This window comes from Pristis pectinata, chromosome 6, assembly GCF_009764475.1.
Source record: "Pristis pectinata isolate sPriPec2 chromosome 6, sPriPec2.1.pri, whole genome shotgun sequence".
NCBI classification, from domain to species: Eukaryota; Metazoa; Chordata; class Chondrichthyes; order Rhinopristiformes; family Pristidae; genus Pristis; species Pristis pectinata.
The window spans coordinates 106264202-106291950 of record NC_067410.1 but is presented as its reverse complement, the minus strand read 5'-3'; the positions used below and the strand labels follow the sequence as shown (position 1 = coordinate 106291950).

Genomic DNA, 27749 nt, shown 5'->3' with positions numbered 1-27749 from the left:
AAAGACAGTGCAATGCAGGTAGACAAATAACATGTAAGGGTCACGACGAGGTAGATTTAGAGATCAAGAGTTCATCTTTAGCGTATGAGAAATGTCATTTCCTGTAGGAATGGTGGGAAATAGAATCATTCTGGAGTTTCTGAAGCAATTTGGAAGAGGGCTTGAGGTAAAATAATTGATGAGGCTATGGGTAAAGAGTTGAGGGGTTAGGATTGATTGGATTGCTCTACAGAGAACTGGAATAGGTTCAATGGGCTGAAGGTCCTTATTCTGCACTATAATGATTCTTTACTTCATCATTAAATGCAGTTCTTTGCTTTTTACAGCAAATAATATACAAGATTAGAGAAAAACAACAAAAAAAATCCAAGTTTAAAGAGGATATAAAAAGATTAACAGACCAATTTGTTGCTCTGTAGGAGAAGATATCCTTAGAACAATCGGCCAGGGAATATATCTTTGTTCAAAATACATCAAAGAGTTTAAGACTGTCTTTCTTTCAAAGAATGATAAACATATTGATGATCTGTTCTGTATAAGGGTTGAACTAGGATGTTGTAAAGAAATGTCAGTTTATGTGAGATAAGATGCTGGAGAGATCAGCTATGAAATAATTCTTTTTTTGTTCTTTTTCCACTGACTTTGATCAGCTTCAACTTTGACTGGGTCTAGGCTTAGAAATCTGTTAAATATTTTTCAAACACTCTCAGAAGCAAGAATGTACCATTAATGCACCATTAAATACTAATATCTATGCTACCAGAATCATTATCTATTGTACTGATATCAATACACAGTGTCCCAATTACTACACCAATACATTGCATACCAACACACTCACATACCAGTGGCAATACCCTGCTGAATGCCACAATACCAATAACCAGTGTTGCATTAACAACATCTAATGTACCAATACCCTATGGTACAATGCCAATAACCAGTGTTGCATTATCAATGCCCAAGACACCAATGTGCTGTGCTCCTATGCCACTGTTGTTGCATTATCCATACCAGATGCACCAATGCCCTCTATCACAATGCCAATACCCAGCAGTGCATTATCATTTTCTGTCATGTTAATACCATATGCTCCTATGCCAATGCATTATCAGCCCCCCTGGCATCAATACCAGCATCTGATGTGCACCAGAACCTGTTGTATTCATCAATAACTCATGTAACAATCCCAAAAGCAACTGCCCCCCATACAGTGTCCAAGTTGTAATCATTTAATTGACACTGATGCACTCACTCGAACACCAATACAGTCCAACCTTGCATGATTCACATTCAGTGAAGTGTGCGGGTTGTAAAGTGCAACCTGTCACACCACCCACCTCAGTGCACTAATTCAGTACGTCTGCCCAACTTCTGAAAGACAGGACGATGAATCACATTTTTCGAGCACGGCTGTGAATTGGCATCATTCTGTTTCAGCTTGATATTGGCTACCTTCAACTTAGCTTGGCTTTGAAATGTTTCAGGTAGGCAAGGTTGGAATATCAAGCTACTTGTGAAGCAATAATTACTCCCAGAGAATCACAGCTTTTAAAAAGAGGTAAGGAATAGAAGAAGGTGTAGGCAATTTGGCTTTTCTCACCTACTCCTCTGCTCAATAAGATCACAGCTCACCTTTTACTCCAGCCTCAATTTCTTCCATTAACCTCACAATATCCAAATGTTTCTCACTCTTCCCCAAGCCTCCACAGCCCTGACATGTTTTTAACTTGGACCCAGTCCACAGAGGCAGGATAAAGAAACTTCTTCTCACCTCTGTCCCGAACGGCCTTCAACTTACTTTGGGATGTGGGAGGAAAACCGGAGCACCTGCGGGAAACCCACGCGGTCGCAGTGAGAACATGCAAACTCCACACAGACAGCACTGGATCACCTTATACCGACAATGCCCTGGTCACCCTATAACCTGAGCTCCAAAATTCTGCTCCCCTGGAGCTAGTTCATCCTAATTCTCAATGGCCCATTAATCAAGTTTGTCAGCAAAGTTTCAGATGCAAATTTTTTATATTTGTTTACAAATCTCTCCATGGCCTCACCCTGCATCATCTCTGTAACCACTGCCAGTGTCCAGAACCCTCTGATATCTCAGCTTTCACCAGATCTGGCCTCATAAGCTTCACCAATTTTAGTCAGTCCATCACTAGTCCATCTTCTCTTCTCTAACATGCTCCTTTAAATCTACTTCTTAGAGTCATACAGCTCAGAAACGGGCCCTTCTGCCCACCGAGTCCCCACTAACCTTCAAGTACCCATTTACACTCATCCTACACTGATCCCATTTTGTTTACCTTCACCCAAGTTTTAGTCAGCTGTTCTGAAATGTGGTTCACTGATAATTTTTGTGTGATAACACTTTTGTGAAACTTGTTGTGGCACTTAAGGATACGTTGCTATTCCTGGATGATTAGAACCTAGATAGAACGTAAAACAGTACAGCACAGGAACAGGCCTTTCGGCCCACTAATTGTGCTGAACTAATTAAACTAGTAATTAAATGCCTACCTAAACTGATCCCTTCTGTCTACACAATCCCTCCATTCTCTGCACATTCAATTGCCTATCTTAGAGCTTCTTAAAAGCCTTTTATTGTATCTGCTTCCACCACACTCCTGGCAGCACATTCCAGACACCCACCCACTCTCTGTGTAAAAACCTTGCCCCAAACATCTCCTCTGAACTTAACCCCTCTCACCTTAAATGCATGCCCTCAAGTATTAGACATACCGGTTAGCGTAACGCTATTACAGCGCCAGCGACCCAGGTCAATTCCCGCCTCTGTCCGTAAGGAGTTTGTACGTTCTCCCCATGTCTGCGTGGGTTTCCTCCGGGTGCTCCGGTTTCCTCCCACATCCAAAGACGTATGGGTTAGGAAGTTGTGGGCATGCTATGTTGGCATCGGAAGTGTGGCAACACTTGCGGGCTGCCCCCAGAACACCTCTACGTAAAAGATGCATTTCACTGTGTGTTTCAATGTACGTGTGACTAATAAAGATATCTTATCTTATACCTCACATTTCGACCCTGGGAAAAAAAGATACCAACTGTTGACTCTATCTATGCCTCTCATAATCTTATTAACTTCTATTAGGCTTTTAAAGATAATTAGTTAAATTGGTCGCTATGTTTCACTTGTTGTTCTTTATTTAAGTTAAAAGAATGCTGGAGCAATAGACAAAATGCTGAAGGAACTCAGCAGGTCAAGCAGCATCCGTGGAGGCAGATGGATGGTCGATGTTTCAGGTCGAGCCCTGCATCAGGCCTGGACACTTGCTGCCTTTTCAGGGAAAGGGGGTTAATTCACAACTTCTGGGGAACTTGTAGAATGGATTGGCTGAAAGGTAACATTTCCCGAATGTACTCGTAATTTTGTTTGATTATACACCAGTGAAGCATGCAAGTGTGCATCTTCCTACATTATTGGCAATGTGTAATGCACGTTATTGGTCTTAAAAAAAACAGCAAAATAATTAATCATAGGAAGATTGATTGCAATGACTGTCTCTGAAGTTTAACACATTTATTTTATTTATTTGTGGGATATGGGCATGCTATTTATTAACCAGTTCTGATGAAAGGTCTACAACCGATGCTGTCTGACCTGCTGAGTGTTTCCAGCATTTTCTGTTTTTACTTCAGATTTCTAGCATCTACAGTTCTTTGATTTTCCGTTTATTTTAACCATTGAAGCGGTGGCTTGTTGGACCTTTCAGAGGGGAGTTCAGAGTCAAACACATTGCTTGAGGGTCTGGAGTCACATATAGGGCAGACCAGGTAAAGGCAACAGATTTTCTTGCCCAAAGGACAGATGGTCTTTATGAAAAGCCTGTAGCTATCATAACAGTGATACTAGTGATTGGTGAGCTCCACATGCAGATCTGAGATCAGTAGATGGAGAACATCCTAATTTTGATCACCCACCTATAAAAAGTGGCAAGATCTCAGCTGGACCAGAGAATAGATTCAACACTTGGTAATGTTGTTCCTGTGTTGGGTCACAATGGAAAGACCATAAGACAAAGGAGCAGAAGTCGGGCCAGTCGGCCCATCGAGTCTGCTCCGCCATTCTATCATGAGCTGATCCATTCTCCCATTTAGCCCCACTCCCCCCGCCTTCTCACCATAACCTTTGATGCCCTGGCTACTCAGTTACCTATCAATCTCTGCCTTAAATACACCCAATGACTTTGCCTCCACAGCCGCCCGTGGCAACAAAATTCCACAGATACACCACTCTCTGGCTAAAGAAAAGGTGGAAAGTCACACGCTGTCCTGACTTGGAATTACGTTGGCAGTCCTTCAACGTCACTGGGCCTAAATCCTGGAACTCTCTTGTCACAACACTGTGGGAGCACTGCCACCCAGAAGGACTGCAGTGGTTCAAGAAGGCAGCTCTCTACCACATTCTCAAGGGCAGTTAGGGATGGGAAATAAATTCTGGCCCTGCCAGTGACAACCAGGGATATAAACAAATGGAGGACAATGTCACAGAGTCCTATAGTCATACAGCATGGAAACTGAGATTCAGGGCATGCATTACTTGGGAGGTACAGATTAGATTGGAGAAGGTGATGTGTTCCTATCAAACAATTTAAAAAATATTTTTAGGTTTTCCCATGGCTTGCAAACAACTTTGAGGCCTCTTTAATGTACTTTAGAGTGCTCTAGTAATAATTTACTCCAGTTAGCACAGTGGCACAGCTAGTGTAGCTGCTGCCTCATAGCTCCAGAGACCCAGGTTCAATCCTGACCTCCGGTGCTATCTGCTTGGAGTTTGCACATTCTCCCAGTGACTGTGTGGGTTTCCTCCGAGTGCTCCGGTTTCCTCCCACATCCCAAAGACGTGCAGGTTGGCAGGTTAATTGGCCACTGTAAATTACCCCTAGTGTGTAGGTGAGTGGTAGAATCTGGGGGGAGTTGATACGAATGTGCGAGAATAAAATGGGGTTCATGCAGGATTAGTGTAGATGGGTGCTTGTTGCTTGCACAGACAAGGCTTGCTCTCTCTGTTGGAAAGTGCAGGCCAAGGAGGTCAAGTTGGCTTGGTCTGCGAGCTTTAGATTTGACCATCTGGGGGGTGCAGCTGGGGGGAGGCCAAGGGCTCAATACCAATCAGGGTCTTCCACAGGGGAAAGAACCCAACAGTCAATGAAAGCAAAAAAATCAACACAACATTCTTGAACAACTTCCCTGATAAGAACAAATTACCCGTGATCTACTTGTTTACAGATGTGGCAAAGCCTTATAAATGAGTTTTAATAAATTTAAAATGACTAAAAAAGGTAGAAAAGTCCAAAGGAAGATTGCCTTTAAGTGAAGCTTTCTCCAGATGACACAATTGTTGATTGCATGAGAGAAACATTGCAAAAACCTTTCTCTCTCTATGCCTTCATTCCAGTTAATTGAATGCTTTTCAGTTCAAATTCTTCTTAAGGAGATATCATTGCCTGGATTGCATACTTTACATATTTGAAGCTCTGAATGTCTGCTGTGAAGCCTTTGCAAAAGAGTTGCCATCTTAGGTGTTTTGGTGAGATTCCATCAGAAAAAACACCCCCACAAGACTGGAGTATCAGACAAAAAAGTAAGAGCATTTTGAATTCTGCCTTAAGTTACAGGAGACCCAACAAGTTGAAATGTGATTTTTATAAGAATGTTTTTTTTGTACACCGTAGAAACTCAAGAGAACAGAGGAGTGTGATTTGGCCCAATGAGATTTAGTAGACTAATCCTTTTGGTCCCATTCCCCAGCCCTGAAAATTGTTTAAATATCAAGCCAATTCCCTTCACTAAACCACAACTGGCTCTACGTCCTTCACTCTTTCATTGTAGATCATAACTCACTGTGTAAAAAAGGTCTTGCCTCACACTACCCCTGAGTATTGAGCCAACCGCTTTAAATTGGTGCCTTCTTGGTCACTGTTTTCTCCGCTAGTGGGATCAGTTTACCTGATCAAAACCCCTCAAGAGTTTGCATACTTTATCTAGCATCTCTAACTTTCTCGGTGCTCATACCTCAAGGTGACTCAATTCCAGGATTGGTGAAACATGGTTAAATTACTGGACCATTGCCCATGGCAGCTGGGGAGTTTAAATTCCATTAATTAAGTAAATAGGAATTTAAAAACCTAGTCTCAGTACGGTGACTGATTGTTGTAAAACCATCCAGTTTACTTACGTCTTTCAGGAAGGGAATTGCGCTGTTCTTACCCAGTCTGGCTCTATTTTGACTCCAGACAAAAGTTGGAGTCAAAGAGAGATGCAGCACAGAACTGGGCCTTTGGGTCCACTGAGTCTACACTGACTATCAACCATCCATTTACACTGATTCTACATTAATCCCCTTTTTTTACTCTCCCCACATTCTCAATCAACTCCCCCCCCCCCCCCCCGCCCCCCAGATTCCACCACTCACCTACACACTATGGGCAAGTCACAGTGGCTAATCAGCCTACCAACCTGCACTTCTTTAGGGATGTGGGTGGAAACTGGAGCACCCGGAGGAAACCCACACATTCACGGGGAGAACATGCAAACTCCGCACAGGGAGCACCAGAGGTCAGGATTGAACCCGACTCTCTGGAGCTGAGAGGCAGCAGCTCTACCAGCTGTGCCACTGTGCTGCCTGGCCAGCAGGTTGCCCAGCTGACTCTACATGTGCTCTAAGGTGACACAGCAGACCTCTCAGTTATATCACAACTGCTCAGCCTTTGTACATGGGCTATTACCACAAGGAAGGCAGCAGTTCAACCAGCAGCTCACAGTAGGGCAGGCACAGTAGTGTAGTGGTTAGCGTAATGCTTTACAGCGCCAGCGACTCAGGTTCAATTCCCGCCGCTGTCTGTAAGGAGTTTGTATGTTCTCCCTGTGTCTGCGTGGGTTTCCTCCGGGCGCTCCGGTTTCCTCCCACATTCCAAAGGCGTACGGGTTAGGAAGTTGTGGGCATGCTATGTTGGCGCCGGAAGTGTGGCGACACTTGCGGGCTGCCCCCAGAACGCTCTACGCAAATAAAAGATGTATTTCATTGTGTGTTTCGATGTACATGTGGACTAATAAAGATATTTTACCTTATCATCATCTCCTTCTCCCAGTTAAATTAGGGATAGACAATACATACTGTCCACATCCTGCGAGTGATGTAACCAGAAATGATTGTCTGTGAATTGGAATGCATGAATTATCTTTTCTACATAAAGTATTCATCTTGCATGGAAGCAAGCAGCCTTCATGTTAGTCAGCTCAAAACATAATTTCATAGGTAAAGGATCAAAAAAAACCAAGTGACGTGATCCATCCTGGTCTATTTGGACATAAGAAGGGGAGGTTCTTTTAGCTCCTCTGACCTGTTCTGCCATTCACCAAGATCATTGATGAGCTTTTGCCTCAGCACCTCTTTCCTGCACCAATCCCATGTATCTTGTTTCTTTTAATAGCTAAATATCTACTGTTCTCCACAAAGGAGAACAGTTTCCCTGTCTCCATCCTCTCTTCAGACCTCCCATCACCTCCACTAAAATGAGCTCAAGTTGGGCTTGCTGCAACAGCCAAGGAACCAGTTTGCCTCAGTAATGTTGCATGGAGAGTTGGTGGTCAGTTTGGTGGGTTCCATATCTTGGCTTGTGGTCTGAGAGCAGCCGATAGCCAGAAGCAACAACACCTCTACTTCCTCCGAAGGCTAAGGAAAATTTGGCATGACTTTGACCAATTTTACAGATGCACCATAGAAAGCATCCTATTTGGATGCACTACAGATTGGTATGGCAACTGCTTTGCCCAAGACCACAGGAAATTGCAGAGACGTTGTGAACACAGCCCAGTCCGTCATGCAACCCAACCTTCCCTCCATGGACTCTGTCTACACTTCCCGCTGCCTCGGTAAAGCAGCCAGCATAATCAAGGACCCCTCTCATCCCCGTCATTCTCCCTTCTCCCCCCTCCCTTCGGGCAGAAGATACAAAAGCTTGAAAGCATGCACCACAGGACTCAAGGACAGCTTCTACCCTGCTGTTATCAGACTCATGAATAGACCTCTCATATAGTTACACTATATGAGAACTCTTGATCTCCCAATCTACCTCATTGTGACACTCGGACTTTACTTGTACACCTGCACTGCACTCTGTAACTGTAACTATATTCTCCATTCCGTTTTCCTTTGACTACCTTGATGTACTGATGTATGGAATGATCTGTATGGATGGCATGCAGACAAAAGCCTTTCACTGTATTCCCGTATATGTGATGATAATAAACTAATTCTAATTCCAATTCCATCTCAACAAAGGCAGTCTAAGAGAGAGTCAGGTCACTGAGCCTGTTGTGCATTTAGGGAAAGGGTCCAGGTAGGTGCATCCAAAGGACAATTACGTAGGAACTTTTTTTCCTATCGTGATTCAGTGGGAAATCTCAAGTGTGACAAATCACACTTGGCGCAAAAATAATCTTTAGATAAATGCATCTCAAACTTTTTCAATACTTCCTTTGTTTTCTCTGGCTCTCAGTCTCTCTATGTGGGAGAGAGAGACACCTATAAATAGAGGTATATCTTTGTCCATCTATATATTCCCGATTGCAAAGTGTGAAGTTAGCTCTTAGGGGTCATTCAGTTAAAAGGAGATCCCTGACTCCCTTTTTCATGGGAGTAAGCCAGATTAGATGGTTTTATATTCTCCACCTCAAATAATTCCACACAGGCTGGTTCCTCTATTTCTACAGTGGGTAGGATTGGAAGTGATAAGCAGTTTGCAAAGGAGAGCAGGTAAATTATTGTCACATATACCGAGGTACAGTGAAAAACTTTGTTTTGCATGCCATCCAGACATATTATTCACCACATCAGTACATTGAGGAAAAAGCAATAACAGAATGCAGAATATAGTGTTACAGTTACAGAGAAAGTGCAGTGGCAGGCAGACAATAAGGTGCAAGGCCATGATGAGGTAGATTGTGAGGTCAAGTCCATCTTATCGTATGAGGAAACTGTTCAATAGTCTCGTAACAGCAGAACAGAAGCTGTGCTTGAGCCTGGTGGTACGTGCTTTCAGGCTTTTATACCTTCTGGCCGATGGGAGGGGAGGGGAGAGAAGAGAAGATGTTTGGGGTGGGTGGGGTCTTTGATTATGTTGGCTGATTTACTGAGGCAGTGAGAAGTGTAGACAGAGTCCATGGAGGGGAGGCTGGTTTCCATGATGTGCTGAGCTGTGAAATTCTTGCAAATTTCTACAGCTGCACGGTGGAGAGCATTCTGACTGGTTGCATCACTGCCTGGTATGGAGGCTCCAATATGCAAGACCACAAGAAGCTGCAGAGGGTTGTAGACTCAGCAGGCACAACCCTCTCCACCATCGAGGGCATCTTCAAGAGGCGGTGCCTCAAGAAGGCGGCATCCATCACTAAGGACCCTCACCATCGGGGACATGCCCTCTTCTCTTTACTACCATCGGGGAGGTACAGGAGCCTGAAGACCCACACTCAACAATTCCAGAACAGCTTCTTCCCCTCCGCCATCAGATTTCTGAACGGTCCATAAACTTATTCCTTTTTTTTTGATCTATTTATTTATTTTTATAGTTTACCAGATGTTATGTCTTGCACTGTACTGCTACCGCAAAACAACACATTTCACGTCATATGTCAGCGATAATTAACCTGATTCTGATGACAGAGACTTCTCACTCTCCCTACTGACCGCAGTTAGTGCCACCTTACTAAGATGTGCAAGACTGATTTCCCTGAAGAAAGAAAGAATTTTTTTTTTGGCAAAATATATGGAAAAATCTCAGTAGCCCTATAGCCAGTGCTATATTTTTAACATGATGAAACTTCTTTTCTGGCAATGCCTCTGTGCTTTGTTCGACTTTGTTTTTTTTGTGTAACTATTATCGTAGCAGACTACCCCTCCTCCCACTGACTCATTTGCTTCATGATCGTGGTTACTGGATTGCATTTAGGAGCTGGGATCCTGGCCGAGTTTGCAGGTGAATATCTGATACCCTGCGAGCCATAAGCCAGAGTGAGTTGGCCTTTGAAAGGGAGGGGTCGAGGATAAAAACAACTAAAGATATTTAGCTCAACGATCGATGCGTAAACAGGCGTCAAACCAGTCTTGGCAAATATTACCACACAGACACAGGACCACCCCATAAGCATAATGTTTCCCCTTTTATGCACATCCTAACCAAAGCCTATTAATCCCAGTTTTTAAACTATCAAACCGAGGGTCCAGAGACTTCTGCGAGAGAGGATTCAACGTTATCCCTTGAAAATGTGTGCATCTCCCACACCAACATTCCCCCTTCTTAGCCTGGTTCTAGTTCTATGTTTAGCCCCCTTTTTCTGCACGCTGCCTCCTCCCCTCACCCCCAGAGAAAATAGTTTTCGTCCAGTTAAATCCATGTACCCAGCTCTTCTCGGTCAATGCTTCCCACCTGGCCTGCTTGACCTCTCCAGCCCAAAGTGCTGCCAAAGATTTAAGAATAAACATTGAGGTAACCTATTCAGAAAGTTCTCAGACCAGCTGCCCCACTCACAGGGCAGCTTGCAGGTACCTAGGAACCTCTGGGCAGCTCCAACTCCTTCTGTCATTAGGCTGCCTGTGTGGAGTTTGCACGTCCTGCCTGTGGCCACATGGGTTTCTCCTGGAAGCTCTGGATTAGAGTCATAGATAGAATCATAGCATTGTACAGCATGGAAAAAGGACCTTCGGCCCATACTTGTCCATGCCAACCAATCCTGTTTCCCAGCACGTGGTCCATATCCCTCTAAACTCTTGTCATCCATTCACCTGTCCACATACTTCTTAAATGTATCTACTGTACCTGCTTCACCCACTTCCTCCAGCAGCTGGTTCCATGTATCTACCTCCCACTGTGTAAAAAAGGTTCCCCTCAGGTTCGTATTAAACCTTTCGCCTCTGACCTCAAAACTATGTCCTCTAGTTTTTGATTCCCCAACCCTGGATAAAAGACTGCTCACCCTATATATGCCTCTCATGATTTTGTAGACCTCTATGAGATCACCCCTCAGTCTCCTACTCTCCAAGGAATAAAGGACTGGCAAACCTCTCCTTATAACTCAGTCCCTCAAATCCTGGCAACATCCTTCTAAATCTTTTTGCTCTCTTTCCAGTTTAATCACATCCCTGTTATAACAGGGTGACCAAAACTGAACATACTACTCTGAGTGTGGCCTCATCAACATCTTGACAACATAAGCTCCCAACTTTTATATTCAGTGCCCTGACTGATGAAGGCCAGCCTGCCAAAAGCCTTCTTCACTGTCATATCTCAAAGATGTGTGGGTCGGTAGTGTACTTTACCAAGTATAAGGGGGATGTCTGGGGTAAGCTTTTTTACACAGAGAGTGGTGGGTACATGGAACGCACAGCCGGTAGAGGTTGTGGGGGCAGATACATTAGGGACATTTAAGAGACTCTTAGATAGACACATGAATGATAGAAAAATAGGGGGCTATGTGGGAGGGAAGGGGTAGATAGAATCTTAGAGCAGGATAAAATGTCGCACAACATTGTGGGCCGAAGGGCCTGTACTGTGCTGTAATGTTCTATGTTCTATTAACTTAGAGGGGTTTTCATCAAAATGGTTGGGAACCAAGATTAGCCTTAGCCTCCTTTTCATTTGTCCAAAAGCACTTTGCAATGACTTGGCCATAGAAGTTGTTGTATAAATGCAAGTTTTTTTTTCATTAATCGCTTCATGCTTGATTGGGAAGCCCATAAGGTAGCTCCTATTCTTACCTTTTATCCTTAGGGACCTCTACCCCACCCATCACAACTATCTGCTCCCATGTAACCTCTATCCCATACCCCCAACAGTATTCTCCACCCACTTAACCACATCAACCCACTCCCCACATTCTCCACTCTCATTCCAAAAGGTTCTCCAACCAATCACTAACCATTCTCCCTACAACCATTCAATTGCCTAGTCTCTTCAACATAAAGACCTCCAAGGCGCTTTCTTGCTGCTCTCCTGATGACCAGCTAAGCTCCAGCTAACCAATCATAGAGTCACAAAGTGATACAGCAAGGAAACAGTGCCCTTTGGCCCAACGAGACCAAGCCAATCATTAAGAACTCATTTACACTAATCCTACATTCACCCAATTTTATTCCCATGAACTCCCCACAGATTCTCCCACTCACCCACACACTAGAGGCAATTAACAGTGCCAATTAACCCAACGACCCCCACATCTTTGAGAGGTGGGAGGGAACCACAGCACCCAGGAGAAACCCTCGCGGTCACAGGGAGGAAGCAGTTCAACACATCCTTGGCAGTTGCTGTCAAATTCTGTGAAATATGTAATTGTTCCAGAGCTATCTCCTTCTATTTCAAACACTATGATCTTCTGGAGTGAAATTTTAGATTCTTTTTGTTCAATCCTGAGACAATTTAAAAATCTCAAGGCATTTATTTCTAAACTTGCATCATGCAAACTTAGCACCACAGGTCAAGACCGAACCCGGGTCGCTGGAGCTACGAGGCAGCAGCTCTGCTAGCTTTGCCACTGTGCCACTGTTTGGTCTTGATACTCTATCCTCCACCTCTCCCCACTCCCCAGCCATTCTCTTCTTCAATTAGAAGCTCCGTAAAACCTATTTGATAGACAAAATTTTGATTGCCTGTTCTACAGTGGGTTGGGGTCTAATAAGTCTCTGTGATGCCAACTGAGGTGTGTTGATAAGATAAGATATCTTTATTAGTCACATGTACATCGAAACACACAGTGAAATGCATTTTTGTGCAGAGTGTTCTGGGGGGCAGCCCGCAAGTGTCACTATGCTTCTGGCGCCAACATAGCATGCCCACAACTTCCTAACGCATACGTCTTTGGAATGTGGGAGGAAACCGGAGCACCCGGAGGAAACCCACACAGACACGGGAGAACGTACAAACTCTTTACAGACAGTGGCCGAATTGAACCCGGGTTGCTGGCGCTGTAATAGCGTTACGCTAACCGTTACTCTACCGTGCTTACCACGCATGCTATGTTAAGGTGCCAGATGCAAGTTAAGAAATAAATGCCTTGAGATTTTAAATTGTCTCAAGAGTGAACAAAAAGAATCTAAAGCTTCACTCTAGACGATCATAGTGTTTGAAATGGAAGGAAATAGCTCCGGCACAGTTACATATTTCGCAGAATTTGACAGCAACTGCCAAGAATTTGTTGAAGTGCTTCTGTCAGGCCCCTCATTTCCGATGATCATCCTGACTTCCTGGCCCAGCCTGTGGGCAAGCTCTTGTGTTTTGTGCCCAGCTCAGTGGGACACTTGTTAAACAAGTCTGCTTTGGATTACACCAGCTGGAATATTTTAAAAAAGCTTACGGGACACCAGTAGGGAAAAAAAAGGCAAAAGCTCTTTTGAATACATCATTATTTCCTACTGAAATGTTCCAGATTATGTTACAGCATGTGACCTGGTAGACAGGTTTACTAAATCCATATTTATTATAGAATCATAAAAATTGTTATACCGCAGAAGGAAGCCATTCAACTCAATGGTCCCAGCTCCTATTTACTTCCTGTTCTTGCCTCTACAGATTATTCTCACTCAAGTGCCTATCCAATTCCTTTTTGAAAGCCTGTTTGCACAACCCCATCATAAGAACGTAAGAAATAGGAGCAGGAGGAGGCCATCTGGCCCGTCGAGCCTGCTCCGCCATTCAATAAGATCATGGCTGATCTGGCTGTGGACTCAGATCCACTGACCTGCCTTTTCCCCATAACCCTTAATTCCCCTACTAGGCAACAGTCTATCCAACTGTGTCTTAAATATATTTAATGAGGTAGTCTCTACCGCTTCCCTGGGCAGAGAATTCCACAGATTCACTACTCTCTGCGAAAACTAGTTTCTCCTCATCTCCGTCCTAAATCTATTCTCCTGAATCTTGAGGCTATGTCCCAAGTTCTAGTCTCACCTACCAGTGGAAACAACATTTCCTGCCTCTATCTTATCTATCCCTTTCATAATTTTATATGTTTTTTCTAAATTCCCCCTCTCATTCTTCTGAATTCCAGTGAGTATAGTCCCAGGTGACTCAATCTCTCCTCATAGGCTCACCCCCTCACCTCTGAATCAACCTGGTGAACCTCCTCTGCACTGCCTCCAAAGACAGTATATCCTTCCTCAAGTAAGGAGACCAGAACTTCACACAGTACTCCAGGTGCGGCCTCGCCAGTACTCCTGTACAGTTGCAGCATAACCTCCCTGCTCTTAAATTCAATCCCTCCAGCAATGAAGGCCAACATTCCATTTGCTTTCTTGATAACCTGTTGCACCTGCAAATCACCCTTTTGCGATTCATGCACAAGCACTCCCAAGTCCCTCTGCACAACAGCATGCTGCAATCTTCACCATTTAAATAACAATTTGATCTTCTATTTTTCCTTCCAAAGTGGATGACCTCACATTTGCCAAGATTGTACTCTATCTGCCAGACCCTTGCCCACTCATTTAACCTATCCATATCTTTCTGCAGACTCTCCGCATCCTCTGCACATTCTGTTTTTCCACTCAATTTAGTGTCATCAGCAAACTTAGATATGCTACACTCGGTCCCCTCTTCCAATCTTTAATGTATATCTTAAATAGTTGCGGGCCCCGCACCCACCCCTGTGCCATCCCACTCACCACTGATTGCCAACCAGAGAAACACTCTGCCAACTCTATGCCTTCTATTGGTTAACCAGTCCTCTATCCATGCCAATACATTACCCCCAACTCCATGCATTATATGGAGTGACCTTCTGATCGTCACCACTTTCTGCGTGAGTTAAAACGCTTTCTTTCACATCCCCTCCTGTTTCTTTTGCCCAGATTTTTCTGCAGCTGTATCCCATCAGTTTTGAACCATCAATGAATTTGAACAGCTTCCCACTATTTAAACTTCCGAACCCCAGAGTGACCTTGTACAATAGGGAGGTTTTTTTTACACACAGAGCATGGCTGGGGTCCGGAACGTGGAGGCAGATACACAACATTTAAGTAAGATCTGGACAAGTTGCCAAGACATAGAAGGCGACGGAACCTAATGTGGGTAAATGAGATTAATGTAGGTAGGCACAATGGGTGGCATAGTCATGATGGGCCGAAGGGCCTGTTCCTGTCCTGTACGACTACATGACTCTACATCCCTATCGAATATCCTTTCTCCTTTGATTATTCCAAGCAGAGTTTGGAGATGTGATGAAATAAAAATGAGGCAGCAAAATCCTGGCATTTTGTTAGACTTCAAATGACTCTGGGCCTAAATTACTCAATGTAAGAACCTTGGAGTCATACAGTAAGGGAACAGGGCCTTTGGCCCATTGAGCCCACACTAACCATCAAACACCCATCTCTACAAATCCCATTTTATCCTCCGCACTATCCCCTCAACTCCCGATGCAGGGTTTCAACAATTCCTTTCCCCTCACAGATGCTGCTTGACCCGTTGAGTTCCTCCAGCAGACTGTTTGTTGCCCCTCAACTCCCCCCAGATCCTACCGCTCAGCTACACACACGGGGCAATTTACAGTGGCCAATTAACCCACAAACCCTCACGTCTTTGGGATGTGGGAGGAAACTGGAGCACTTGGAGGAAACCCACACAGTCACAGAGAGATCATGCAGACTCCACACGGACAGCGCCTGAGGTCAGGATTTAACCCGGGTCTCTGTTACTGTGAGACAGCGGCTTTACTAGCTGTGCCACTATGCTGAGAGAGAGTGGTGCATGATGTTTAGGGTATATTCTAATAGATTGTAATATTTACTTACTGGGAAACAAAAGAAGGCCATTTGCCTGCTCCCAAAAGAGTAATCCAATCACTCTCATACCCCTCACCAAATTTCTTTTCCCCAAAGCCTATCCTCTCCCACATGCCCATCCATTGCCCCTTTAATTGCCAATTAACCCACGAGCAATGCTTTGGGATGTGGGAGGAAACTGGAGCACTCAGCGGAAACCCACACAGTCACAGGGAGAATGTGCAAACTCCATTCAAATACAGGATTGAACCTGAGACCCTGGGGCAATGAGGTAGCAGCACTGACCACTCCAACCCAAATGTCATGACTATTCTGGATCGACACAGAAAGCTTACTACGTGAGGGAATATAAGAAAAAGTTTGCCTTTACACCATGGCAACTGCTAAAACTGGTGAAATTAGTTTTTCTCTTGACCTACTACCACTTTCTGGGTCACAAATTTAGCAAATGAATTGGCACAAGTGATTTGTTAGCTCTGGGAGCAACTCCTCTATTCAAGATCAGGAACCACATGAGGTAAATGCTGCTGCAGGTGAGTTTTTCATTGCACCTGTGCACACTTGTACTTGTGCGTATGACATTAAACTCGACTTTAACTTTGAGCAACACACAAAATGCTGGAGGAACTGAGTAGGTCAGACAGCATCTATGGAGGGAAATGGACAGTCAAAGTTTCAGGTCGACACCCTTCACCAGTCCAGATGAAGGGTCACAACCTGAAACGTCAACTGTCCATTTCCCTCCACAGATGCTGCCCGACCTTCTGAGTTCCTCCAGCATTTTGGTGTGTTGCTCCAGATTCCGGCATCTGCTGTCTCTTGAGTCACCGCTTAAGGTAGAATCTGATTGATTGCTCTGGGCAGCAATAGTTTATGTCAAGTTAATTAGTGTTCACCATCAGCAATTCTCAGCACTTTACCAGTTAACTTTAAAGGCCCCACTAGATCAGGTGGGACTGAGTTACACTTGAGTTCAATAGGTCATGGTGCTGTGTCCCATTCTGGGAATTTAACACTGAGTCAACACTCCAGTGTGGTGCTACAGAACTGGAGTTGTGCTATCAGTACCATCACTTTTAATTTGATATAAAATGCCACTTCCTATTCCATGGAGTTTCATGAAAATATCCTAGCTGGTTGCATCATGGCCTGGTACAGCAATTCCAACACACAGAAACGTAAGAGGCTACACAGAGTAGTGGACACAGCCCGGTCCATCACGGGCACAACCCTCCCCACCACTGTCAGCATCTACAGGAGGCGCTGCCTCAAGAAGGTGCATCTGTCATGAAGGACCCCCCACCGTCTGGGTCATGCCCTCTTCTCGCTGCTACCATCAGGCAGGAGGTACGGAAGCCTGAAGTCCCACACCACCAAATTCAGGAACAGCTACCTTTCCGACAACCATCAGGTTCTTGAACCGACCTGCACAACCCTAACCCTACTCAGCAACGGAACACTACGGACCACCTCTTGCACTACCGTGGACTTGTCTCTGATTGTATCTTTTTTTCGCACTAATGTCTTGTTTTTATAGTCTTTTCTTTCTCTCTCTCTTCACTGTCTTGTATAATTCATGTATAATTTGTGTTCTGTGTATTGTCCGAATCTAGACGCCTGTGATGTTGCTGCAAGCAAGATTTTCATGGTACCTGTCCCTCACCGTACTTGTGTACATGACGACAAACTCAACTTCAGTTCAGATAAAGTCCTTTTATTGTTGTATTATTCTTCAGGACCTGGCCATTGCAGGCTTGGATCGCATTTCCTGCTTATCCCTGATTGTCCCCAATAGGTAGTGGTGACAACTGAGTGCCTTGCTCGGTTAGTTCAGAGGGGTTAACCAGACGGAGTCGCATACCGGAGATACAGGACCTCTGCCATTATTTCTTTCTGCCTTGGCGAAGCAGCCAGCATAATCAAGGACCCCACCCACCCGGGTCATTCTCTCTTCTCTCCTCTCCCATCAGGTAGAAGATACAGGAGCCTGAGGGCACACACCACCAGGCTTAAGAACAACTCCTACCCCACTGTGATAAGACTATCAAACGGTTCCCTTATAAAATGAGATGGACTCTGACCTCACGATCTACCTTGTTGTGACCTTGCACCTTATTGCACTGCACTTTCTCTGTAGCTGTGACACTTTACTCTGTCCTGTTATTGTTTTTGCCTGTACTACCTCAATGCATTCGGTACTAACTCAATGTGACTGCACTGTGTAATGAATTGACCTGCACGATTGGTTTGTATGACAAGCTTTTCAGTGTACCTTGGTACAAGTGACAATAATAAACCAATACCAATACCAGAAAGGAAATTAACCAAGACAATGACTTAATCTTAATGGTTACCAAGGAGGTAGACTTGTTTGAGTGACAAAAGTGAAGGCCACTTGACCTTTTGAAGATAGGTGTTCAACCCCGACCAGGGCATCGAGAGAATTTTAGTACAAATATTTATATAAATGTAATAAAAACTGGTCTCAGAAATGGTCACCATGCAACTATCAGATTGTCATTGGAGCCTATTTGCTTGACCAATGTCTTTCAGGGAAGGAAACGCGCCATCCTTAGCCAGTCCGGCCTCCTTGTGACTCCCGATCCACCGACTGGAACCGGAATTGGAATTGGTTTATTATCTGGTTGACTCTCAACTCCCGCTTCAGTTTAGGTAATCAGGGAGGGGCAATAAGTGCTGGCGTTGACATCCACATCCTGTAAAGTGGGAGAATCCCAAACAAGGGGACCTTACTACTAAATAAGGGGCCGGTCACTAATATCTGAGGTGTGTTGAAGTTTCTTTTCTCAAAGGAGTGGTGAATCTCTAGAATTCTCAGCCCTCAGGGTGATTGAGGCCGGATCATTGGACATATTTACGAAGGAAATCGATCGAGGAATTGAGGGTTATGGGGAACTGGCACAGAAGAGGTGTTGAGACCTGCATGGATCAGTCATTATTGTATTGAATGGTGGGGCAGGCTTGAAGGACCATGGTGGTTTACTCCTGCTCCAATTTACTTGTGTTCTTGGAGTCATAGAGTCATACAGCATGGAAACAGGCCCTTCGGCCCAACTCGTCCATGCTGTGTTGCCCAGCAAGCTAGTCCCATCTGCCCACGTTGGGCCCATAGCCCTCTACACCTTGCCTATCCATGTACTTATCTAAATGGCTTTTAATCTTGCTAATGTGTCCACCTCAACAACTATTTCTGGCAGCTCATTCCAAACACGCACCACCCTTTGCATGAAGGAGCTGCCCCTGATGTCATTCTCAAATCTCCCGCCCCTAATCTTAAACCTATGCCCTCTTGTTTTTAGCACCCCACCCTGGGAAAAGACTATGTGCTTTCACCCTGTCTATGCCCCTCATGATCTTACCAACCTCTATCAGGTCATCCCTCAATCTCCTACGTTCCAGGGAATAAAGTCCTAGTCTACACAACCTCTCCTTGTAACTCAGGCCCCCAAGTCTGGGCAACATCCTAGTAAATCTTTTCTGCACTCTTTCTAGTTTAATAACATGTTTCCTATAACAGGGTGACCAAAACTTTTTTAACTAAAGTGTATACTTGGCTGACCAAGTCTCTAAACGCTTTAGAACTGACAGCACTTGGAGAGATCACACATTAGGCTTAACCTTGCCCTCGACATAATGTCTCTAACCCAGGCACGATAAGAGCCATGAGGCATCATAGCTATATCCCACCGACCCAGCATGCAATGTGTAAGGGACAATCAGAAAAAGCCTCTGACACTTTCCAAGTCAGTGGCCGAGGAAAGTTTGAGGGAGAATTTTGTTTGTTATTTGATAGATACACATGCTAGAGCCTGTGCAAAAAACAAACTGCTGGAGGAACTCAGCAGGTCAAGTTGAGACCCTTCATCTGGAATCTGTACATTGCACTTTGTGTTAGAAATTAATTTCCATTGCCTTCAATACATGTGAATTTTGGAAGTGGATTACAAGGTGCAGATACAAGTATTTAATGAATTTAGGTTTACTGATCTACAAACAAATTTTAGCACATTATTTGTCATAGAATCATAGAACATTACAGCACAGTTCAGGCCCTTCGGCCCACAATATTGTGCCAACATTTTATCCTGCTCTAATATCTATCTAACCCTTCCCTCCCACATAGCCCCCCATTTCTCTATCATTCATGTATCTAAGAGTCTCTTAAATGTTCCTAACGTATCTGCCCCCACAATCTCTGCCGGCAGTGCGCTCCACACACCCACCACTCTCTGTGTAAAAAACTTACCCCTGACATCCCCCTTATACCTTCCTCCAATCACCTTAAAATTATGTCCCCTCGTGTTAGCCACTGTCGCCCTGGGAAAAGTCTCTGACTGTCCACTCGATCTATGCCTCTTATCATCTTGTACAATGTACAATGCAGAAACGGGTCCCTTCAGCCCAGCTTGTCCATTTCGACCGTGATGCCTGTCCTTGAATGGCTTGTCTTATTGTCTCCAATTTACAATAGAATAGCTATTCCTCTGTGTGAAAAAATTTCCAGAAATCAGTTCTAAATTTGGAAATTTGCCAGACCTGTGAACCCAATCACAGACTGTAGGTGTGGGGACGTGCCTCCCAGATGTATGTTCCATAAGCATGGTAGTGTAGTGGTTAGCGTAATGCTATTACAGCGTCAGCGACCTGGGTTCAATTCCGGCCGCTGTCTGTAAGGAGTTTGTACGTTCTCCCCGTGTCTGCGTGGGTTTCCTCCGGGTGCTCCGGTTTCCTCCCACATTCCAAAAGACGTATGGGTTAGGAAGTTGCGGGCATGCTATGTTGGCGCTGGAAGTGTGGCAACACTTGTGGTCTGTCCCCCAGAACACTCTATGCAAAAGATACATTTCACTGTGTGTTTTGATGTACATGTGACTAATAAAAGATACAGTACCTATCTTACCTTATCCTTGTTAGCCATGTCAACATCCCAAGTATGAATAAAACACCATCTGGCCATTGTCCCAGAGCAGTGCTGAGGCAGTGCTCTTTTGTCAGAGGTGACCTGTTTGGATCTGATGTAAATCAGAAGTCCTGCCCATGCTTTTCATGTTAAAACACTCAGTTAAGAGGAAGGGATTTCATGCTGGTCTGGTACAAACACCAAGGCTTTACTTTGAAATACAACTGTTCAAGTACTATGGCTTCAACTTATATAATTCCATTATCTCCTTAACCACTTCTATTCATGGCAGGAGTCCCAGGTTTCATAGAACCACGTGCGCTTATGAATGGGAAAGGCCATTCAGCCCATTGTATCAATGCTGGCCAAAATGGACTCCAGGTTAATTCTGCTTCCCAGTGCTCAGGTCAGAGGTCCTCAAGCACTCATGCAGACACTTTGTAAATGTGATGAGGGGCTTTTCCCTCCACCACTCTGTCTCTGAGTGAGCCTCAGACCCTGACAACCTCCTGGGTGAAACATTTCCTCAAATCCTCTCTAATTCTTCTATCAGGTAAAGCTTGAAAACAACATACCACCAGGCTCAAGGACAGCTTCGTTGTTATTAGACTCTTGAACAGGCCTCTTGTACGAGAAAGATAAACTCTCGATCTCTCAACCTACCTCGTTATGGCCTTGCACCTTAATGTTTACCTACACTGCACTTTCTCTGTAACTACAACACTGTATTCTGCATTCTGTTCTTGCTTTTCCCTTTGTACTACCTCGATGTACTTATGGAATGATCTGTATGGATAGCATACAAAATAAAGTTTTTCACTGTATCTCAGTACACGTGACATTAATAAACCAATTACCAACCGCCTTGATAGTCTCCAACCTTACAAGCCTCAGCATCGATTTCCCCTCTTTTCATGGAATCATACAACACTACAGTAAGGGCACAGTACAGGCTCTTCGGCCCACAATGTTGTGCCGACATTTTGTCCTGCTCTAATATCAATCTAACCCTTCCCTCCCACATTATTAACTGGCCTGGTGTGATTAACTTGACTAGGTGAATCAGATAATTAGAGAATTCCCTCCCCACTTTTCCCCCTCCTTTTCTTCCCCCTCCACCTCCTTCCCTTTACTCCATGGTCCACTGCCCTCTCCGACCAGACCTCTTCTATCTATCGCCTCTCAGCTTCTTACATCTCCCCTCCCCCAACCTCCTACCTTGCCCATCTCACGTAGACTCACCTGTCCCCTGCCTGCGTGTGTTCCTCCCCCTCCCCCCACCTTCATATTCTGGCCTCTGGCCTCTTCCTTTCCAGTCTTGATGAAGGGTCTCCGCCTGAAACATTGACTGTTTATTTCCCTCCATAGATGCTGCCTGACCTGCTGAGTTCCTCCAGCACTTTGTGTGCGTTGTACCAACTATGTTTCCTGGTTACTAACCTCCCTACTAAGGGGAAAAAAAGGACTTTTCTCTTTTTCCCTCTGTCCATGCCTCTCAGAATTTTCCTCTTCATCAAATCTTGCCTAGTTTCTTTCTTCATCAGTATCATACTTCAGCACTGGTGATATTCTGAGAAATATCCTCTGAACCCTCTCCAACACTGTCACATACTTCCAGTAGTGTGGTGACCAGAATTTTACAGAGAATGGTGCCTGGGGCCTACTGATGTTTTGCACAGTTCCAGATGGATCTCCCTGCCCTTATATTCTATGCTCGGGCCAATAACGGCAAGTATTCCTCATGCCTTCTGTCCTGCCACCTTCAGGGCTCCGTGGGCCTGTTCCCTGGGGTCAGATTCTTTTGCCTAGAGTCACGGAGTCAAACAGAAAGGAAGCTGGCCCTTCGGCCCATCGTGTCCGTGACGACCATCAGGTGTACCTCTCGCTGGCCACATCCCTCTGTGATCAGGCCCTTTAGTATTTCGGTCTTCATTTCCTCCACTGTTCAATGACAATGAAAGATTATTCACCATCCAATCAATGGGGGTAAGTGGGAGGCTACTGTGTCAGGTGATAACTGGTGGGAAAGTTGGGGATGAGAGTCAGGGAAGAGCTGGGCATGGGATTAAAGCAGACAGGTATAATATCAGCATGAGAAATAGGAGCAGGAGTAGGCCATCTGACCTTCGAGCCTGCTCTGCCATTCTTCAAGTTAATGACTGACCCTCTGCCTCAGTGCCATTTTCCTGAATCATCCCCATAATCCCCTGATTCAAAACAGAGTGAGAGAAATCTACCACTCTGTTTTGAATCAGCTCAATGACTGAGGCTCAACAGACCACAAAGGTAAAGAATTCCAAATTACCAACTTCTGAATAAAGACAATTTTCTCCATCTCAGTCCTTATTGGCATAAACATTAAACATAGAACTGTGCAGCACAGGAACCAATAGACAATGCTGTGGCAAATTAATTAAACTGGTAAATACATGCCGAGTATCCGATCAGAGTGGGCATGACAAGATGTTTTGGTCTTTCACAGAGCAATGTGGACTTGAGGGGTTGGATGACCTACTTCTCTGCTGCAAATTCTCTAATTATCTGATTCACCTAGTCAAGTTCATCACACCAGGCCAGTTAATAACAGCTCTCCTCCCGGGTTTAATTCCCACCGCTATCTGTAAGGAGTTTGTACGTTCCCCCCTTGTCTGCGTGGGTTTCCTCCGGGTGCTCCGGTTTCCTCTCAAATTCCAAAGACGTACGGGTTAGGAAGTTGTTGGCGTGCTACATTGGCACCGGAAGCGTGGCAACACTTGTGGGCTGCCCCCATAACATTCTACGCAAAAGATATATTTCACTGTGTGTTTCGATGTACATGTGACTAATAAAGATATCCTATCTTAAATTTTCCCAGCAGTGATCACCTGCACCAGTGATCACAGCATTAAGATGCCAGTAAGTCAACGTCTCACAAACCTTGAGCTCATTGTTCTGTGAGAGAGTATGCACAGGGGACTTCTGACCCAGCTCCTGTCCTTGGTCACGAGAAACGTATCCATCCCCCCTTTCGGACACTTGCACTGACTTTACAACCGTGGCCTCTCAAAATAAGCCACCCCACTGTCTCTAAAAGCCAATTGGATGAAGGCGCTTCTTATGGAATCACTTGAGCTCCAACTTCTCATACCACTTTAAAAAACTTTACCCAACGACCGGGGGAAGTTGTGTGTTGTTCCGACATCCAAAGAGGGCAGCCTTGATAACTCAATGTTAACAGGGAAGTTCAACTATCGAGAGAAGGTTTTCCTTTGGAGGTGGGGGAATGTGTTGGGACTCATTGGCTTGTAACCGAATGAAAAATAGATGACAGTAATGACATTCCTGTCTAGCTGAGACTCAGAAATGGACTTTTCTTAGCATGCATTGTAGCATTAGCTGAACAAAGCCTCTCAGTTTCTGTCCATGCAGCCTGTCTTCATAGAGTCATACAGCATGAAAACAGGCCCTTCAGTCCAACTGGTCCATGCCGACCAAGATGGCCATCGAAGCTAGTCCCATTTGTCCATGTTTAGCTCATATCCCTCTCAACCTTTCCTAGACCCCACCCACCTGGGTCATTCTCTCTTCTCTCCTCTCCCATCAGGCAGAAGATACAGGAGCCTGAGGGCACATACCACCAGGCTCAAGGACAACTTCTATCCCACAGTGATAAGACTATTGAACGGTTCCCTTATACGATGAGATGGACTCTTGACCTCACAATCTACCTGTAACCTTGCATCTTATTGTCTACCTGCAATGCATTTCCCTGTAGCTGTGACACTTTACTCTGTATTCTGATATTGTTTTTACCCTGTACTACCTCAATGCACTGTGTACTAACTCAATGTATCTGCACTGTGTAATGAATTGATCTGTATGAAAGGTATGCAAGACATGTTTTTCACTGTACCTCAGTACCAGTGACAATAATAAACCAATACCAATAACAATTACCAATACCTGTCAAAGTATCTTTTAAATGTCGTTAATGTACCTGCCTCAACCACTTCCTCTGGCAGCTCGTTCCATATACGGACCACCCTCTGGGTGAAAAAGTTGCCCCTCTCACCTTAAACTTATGCCCACTTGTTCTTGATTCCCTAACCCTGGGAAAAAGACTGAGCACATTCACCCTATCTATGACCCTCATGATTTTATACACCTCTGTAAGATGACCTCTGTCTCCTAAGCTCCAGAGAATAAAGCCCCAGAACAATCTCTCTCTGTGTTGCACCAGAGTCCAATATCTGGCTGAACTGCCCTGCCATTCTATAGTGGGGTCTCCTCACAAAGTATCACTCTCAAAGCCCTGGAAGGTCAGCAAGTTTCGCAGGCTACATTCATTGCTGGTGTTCACCAGCCATCTGATGCTTTGACTGCCACCATTCTTTTAGCCGGACAGATACCAGAAGCACATGAACGTCTCTCGTTATTCGGAAATGAGATGCAACGTGTAAACACTGAAAGTAACTGGGTGGTGTGGAAAGACATTCACTCAAGCAAAATTTTCACTTCTTAAAAAAAGGGGGCTCTTTGATTAATGGACGCGCTAACGTCGACAACACCGCTGTCCAGTTAACTTATAATCTAATCATTCACCCCTGCAATCATCGCATGACATCAGTATGAAAACCTCACTCAGTAAAGCATAACATAAACAGTGACTCATGTGTGAAGGAATCAACGTTTTGTGACGATTGCCAATTTCTCTCTGAATACTCAGGAGTGTGCAGGAGCTCCTCGTCATGATGTGCCCAGGACAGAAAGCCTTGCACACACGTGTGACTATAAAACACGCTCGCACCCGCGCAAAAATCAACAAGGAATGAAGGCCGTTTCTGCACTTACTTTCAGTGAGTCAAAACAGGCGATGACACGTCCATTTTCCACTTGACAGCTTTTGGAAGGATGTGCAAATTTACATTCCGTGTCGGGCCGTGAGCAGGTGCCTCTTTGGAATTCTCGGCACACTTCCAGCGTCAGCCATTTTGTGTCCCGTATCTGTGCCACGCTGACGGCCATGTTTGTGAGCTAACAGGCGGGTGAGATATTCCAGGAGCTTTAACAGGCAAACTGCGGTGCAATGTAGATCGGTCAAAGGAAAAATCTGACCTTGCTTGGTGGGAGGGGAGGGTGGCGGGAAATAAAAGAACGCTCTTTCTTCACGTTTCGAAGGCTTTTTCGCTGTAAAGATCACCACGGGTAGGTTTCCCCTCTGAAGAAGCGGCTGGCATTAGAGAGGCGAGGTGTTCTTGAAGTAAGTGAATCCAATTTTTTAAAAAAACTTTCTTTTTATTTCCACTGAAAAATGTCAAGGAGATGTACGCCAGAACCGTGATGGGTTTCGGACTCTCAGTGATACATTCCGTTTTAAATCCAGTGAATTAGGACAACCTTTTTGCTGAGTGAGTTGCCTCGGTTGCTTTCTCTATAGTAATCCAAAGACGCAATATCGAACCAGCTGATTTAACAAGCGGCGTGTGCGATCGATATCGATGAGTCTGCCACTCCAGTTGCTGCAACTTAAAGCGATCCCCTCCTCTCGTTTATGTTCTCGTAATTCCCTCAAATTGTCTCAGGCAGATCTTTCTGGCAGAGTTGTTTTTTTTTGGTAAAGTTATAATTCTTTGCTTGTTACAGTGACATAGCAAAAGAAATGCCAGCCTGAAATACTGTGAACAGTTCTTCCTTTCACTCTACTTCTCTCTCCCTCTCTCCCTCTATCTCTCTCTCTCTTTAAGATCAAGGTGGGAATGAAGGAGAAGGGGATGAAGGGGAAAAAGACAGGGGTATGGGGGGGGGGGGCGGGCAATTGTACTAAAGCTGGAGGGGTTGGATATGCAGTTGACGCAGTCTAGCTGGTAGCAAGCAAGGCAAAAAAAGCAGAGACTGCCCTAGCAGCTGTTCCAAGCAGCAGAGATTCCAGGAAAGGCACTTCTCAGTACCAACCTGTAGGAGAAACAGATACATCAACATTTTACCAACCAGTATTTAACTCCTCTCCCACACAAAGAAACCAAGGAAATAAAAACCCTTCCTGTGTTGAGATGGAAGTAACATGCAAAGGCAAGTCTACCTGCATATGTGGGGAAACCACAAACAAATACTTACAGAGCAGCATAATGCAGCCAGCTGTTGGACATTTTGAAATAATGGGCCGATTGTCCCCCAGTGAAGCAATGCATGATAGGGAGATGACAATCAGGGAGAGTGTGCAGCAATATCTGGGCAGGAAGCCAACAGTGTAGACTGTCACATGAAAGATTGCGCCTGTGAGACACACACACACGCTGCTGTGCTGCAAGCGCAGAGAATGCCCCTCAGATGCAGTGGACTCTGTTGTCTTTCGTATCCACCTCACATGCAGTTAGTTGATTAATCCGGGTTAGTGTTTCACCAGCTTCTAGCAAGAGCCAAAGCACCTGCAGAACCTCTCTCGTACACACGCACCAACACTCGTGCAAACCCACGTGTGCACACTTATGCCCACACCAAGCACACTTATGCCCACACGGTTGCATACACACACACGTGTTCGTGTATGCATGCAGCACATGCACTCACACCCATGGACTCATGCACACTTGCACTCCCATGCACGCGCACTCACCTCTTGCATGCATGCGCATGTGTGGCACACGCAAGTGCACCCACGCACGCACCCACGCATGCTGTCATGCATGCCCAAGCAAACACACAGAGGTCAAGCCAAATCCTGCAGAGTCTGCAGTTAAGTTGGCAGTGCCTGAGGAACAGGCTCAGTGCAACTTCTACTGCCAGGAATGAACCGGAGAGAGAGAGAAGAAGGGAATTGCTGTGAATGCTACATTCTCTTCTCCCTTGTCCCCACCCCACCCGCAGCCCACCCACAACCACACCCCAACCCACCCCCCCCCCCCCCCACCCCGCAACCAAATGAGGTCCCAACTTCTGCCACAGACTGGTGGTGGTACATCGACTTATAAACTGCTCCATTCAGCCAGTGGTCACTTTTTTCTCAATACATCACAGCCAAGTCAGATATTAACAAAAGCTGCCTTTATCGTGACCTCTTTT

At 45.0% G+C, this 27749-nt stretch overlaps 1 protein-coding gene across 14 annotated transcripts in view; it reads right to left on the bottom strand.

Moving 5' to 3' along the window:
- The window catches only part of mbnl1 (muscleblind-like splicing regulator 1), a 414821-nt gene that overhangs the window by 177711 nt on the left and 209361 nt on the right, over nt 1–27749 (bottom strand). For 12 of the 14 annotated variants that reach the window (XM_052018920.1, XM_052018919.1, XM_052018927.1 and 9 more), the window contains one exon: nt 25542–26642. The exons of the other annotated variants lie outside the window; for them this stretch is intronic. In XM_052018920.1, the coding sequence (XP_051874880.1) occupies nt 25542–25715 (174 nt within the window). In that variant the 5' untranslated portion in view covers nt 25716–26642. The remainder of the gene's footprint in view (nt 1–25541; nt 26643–27749) is intronic. 14 annotated transcript variants of the gene reach the window in all.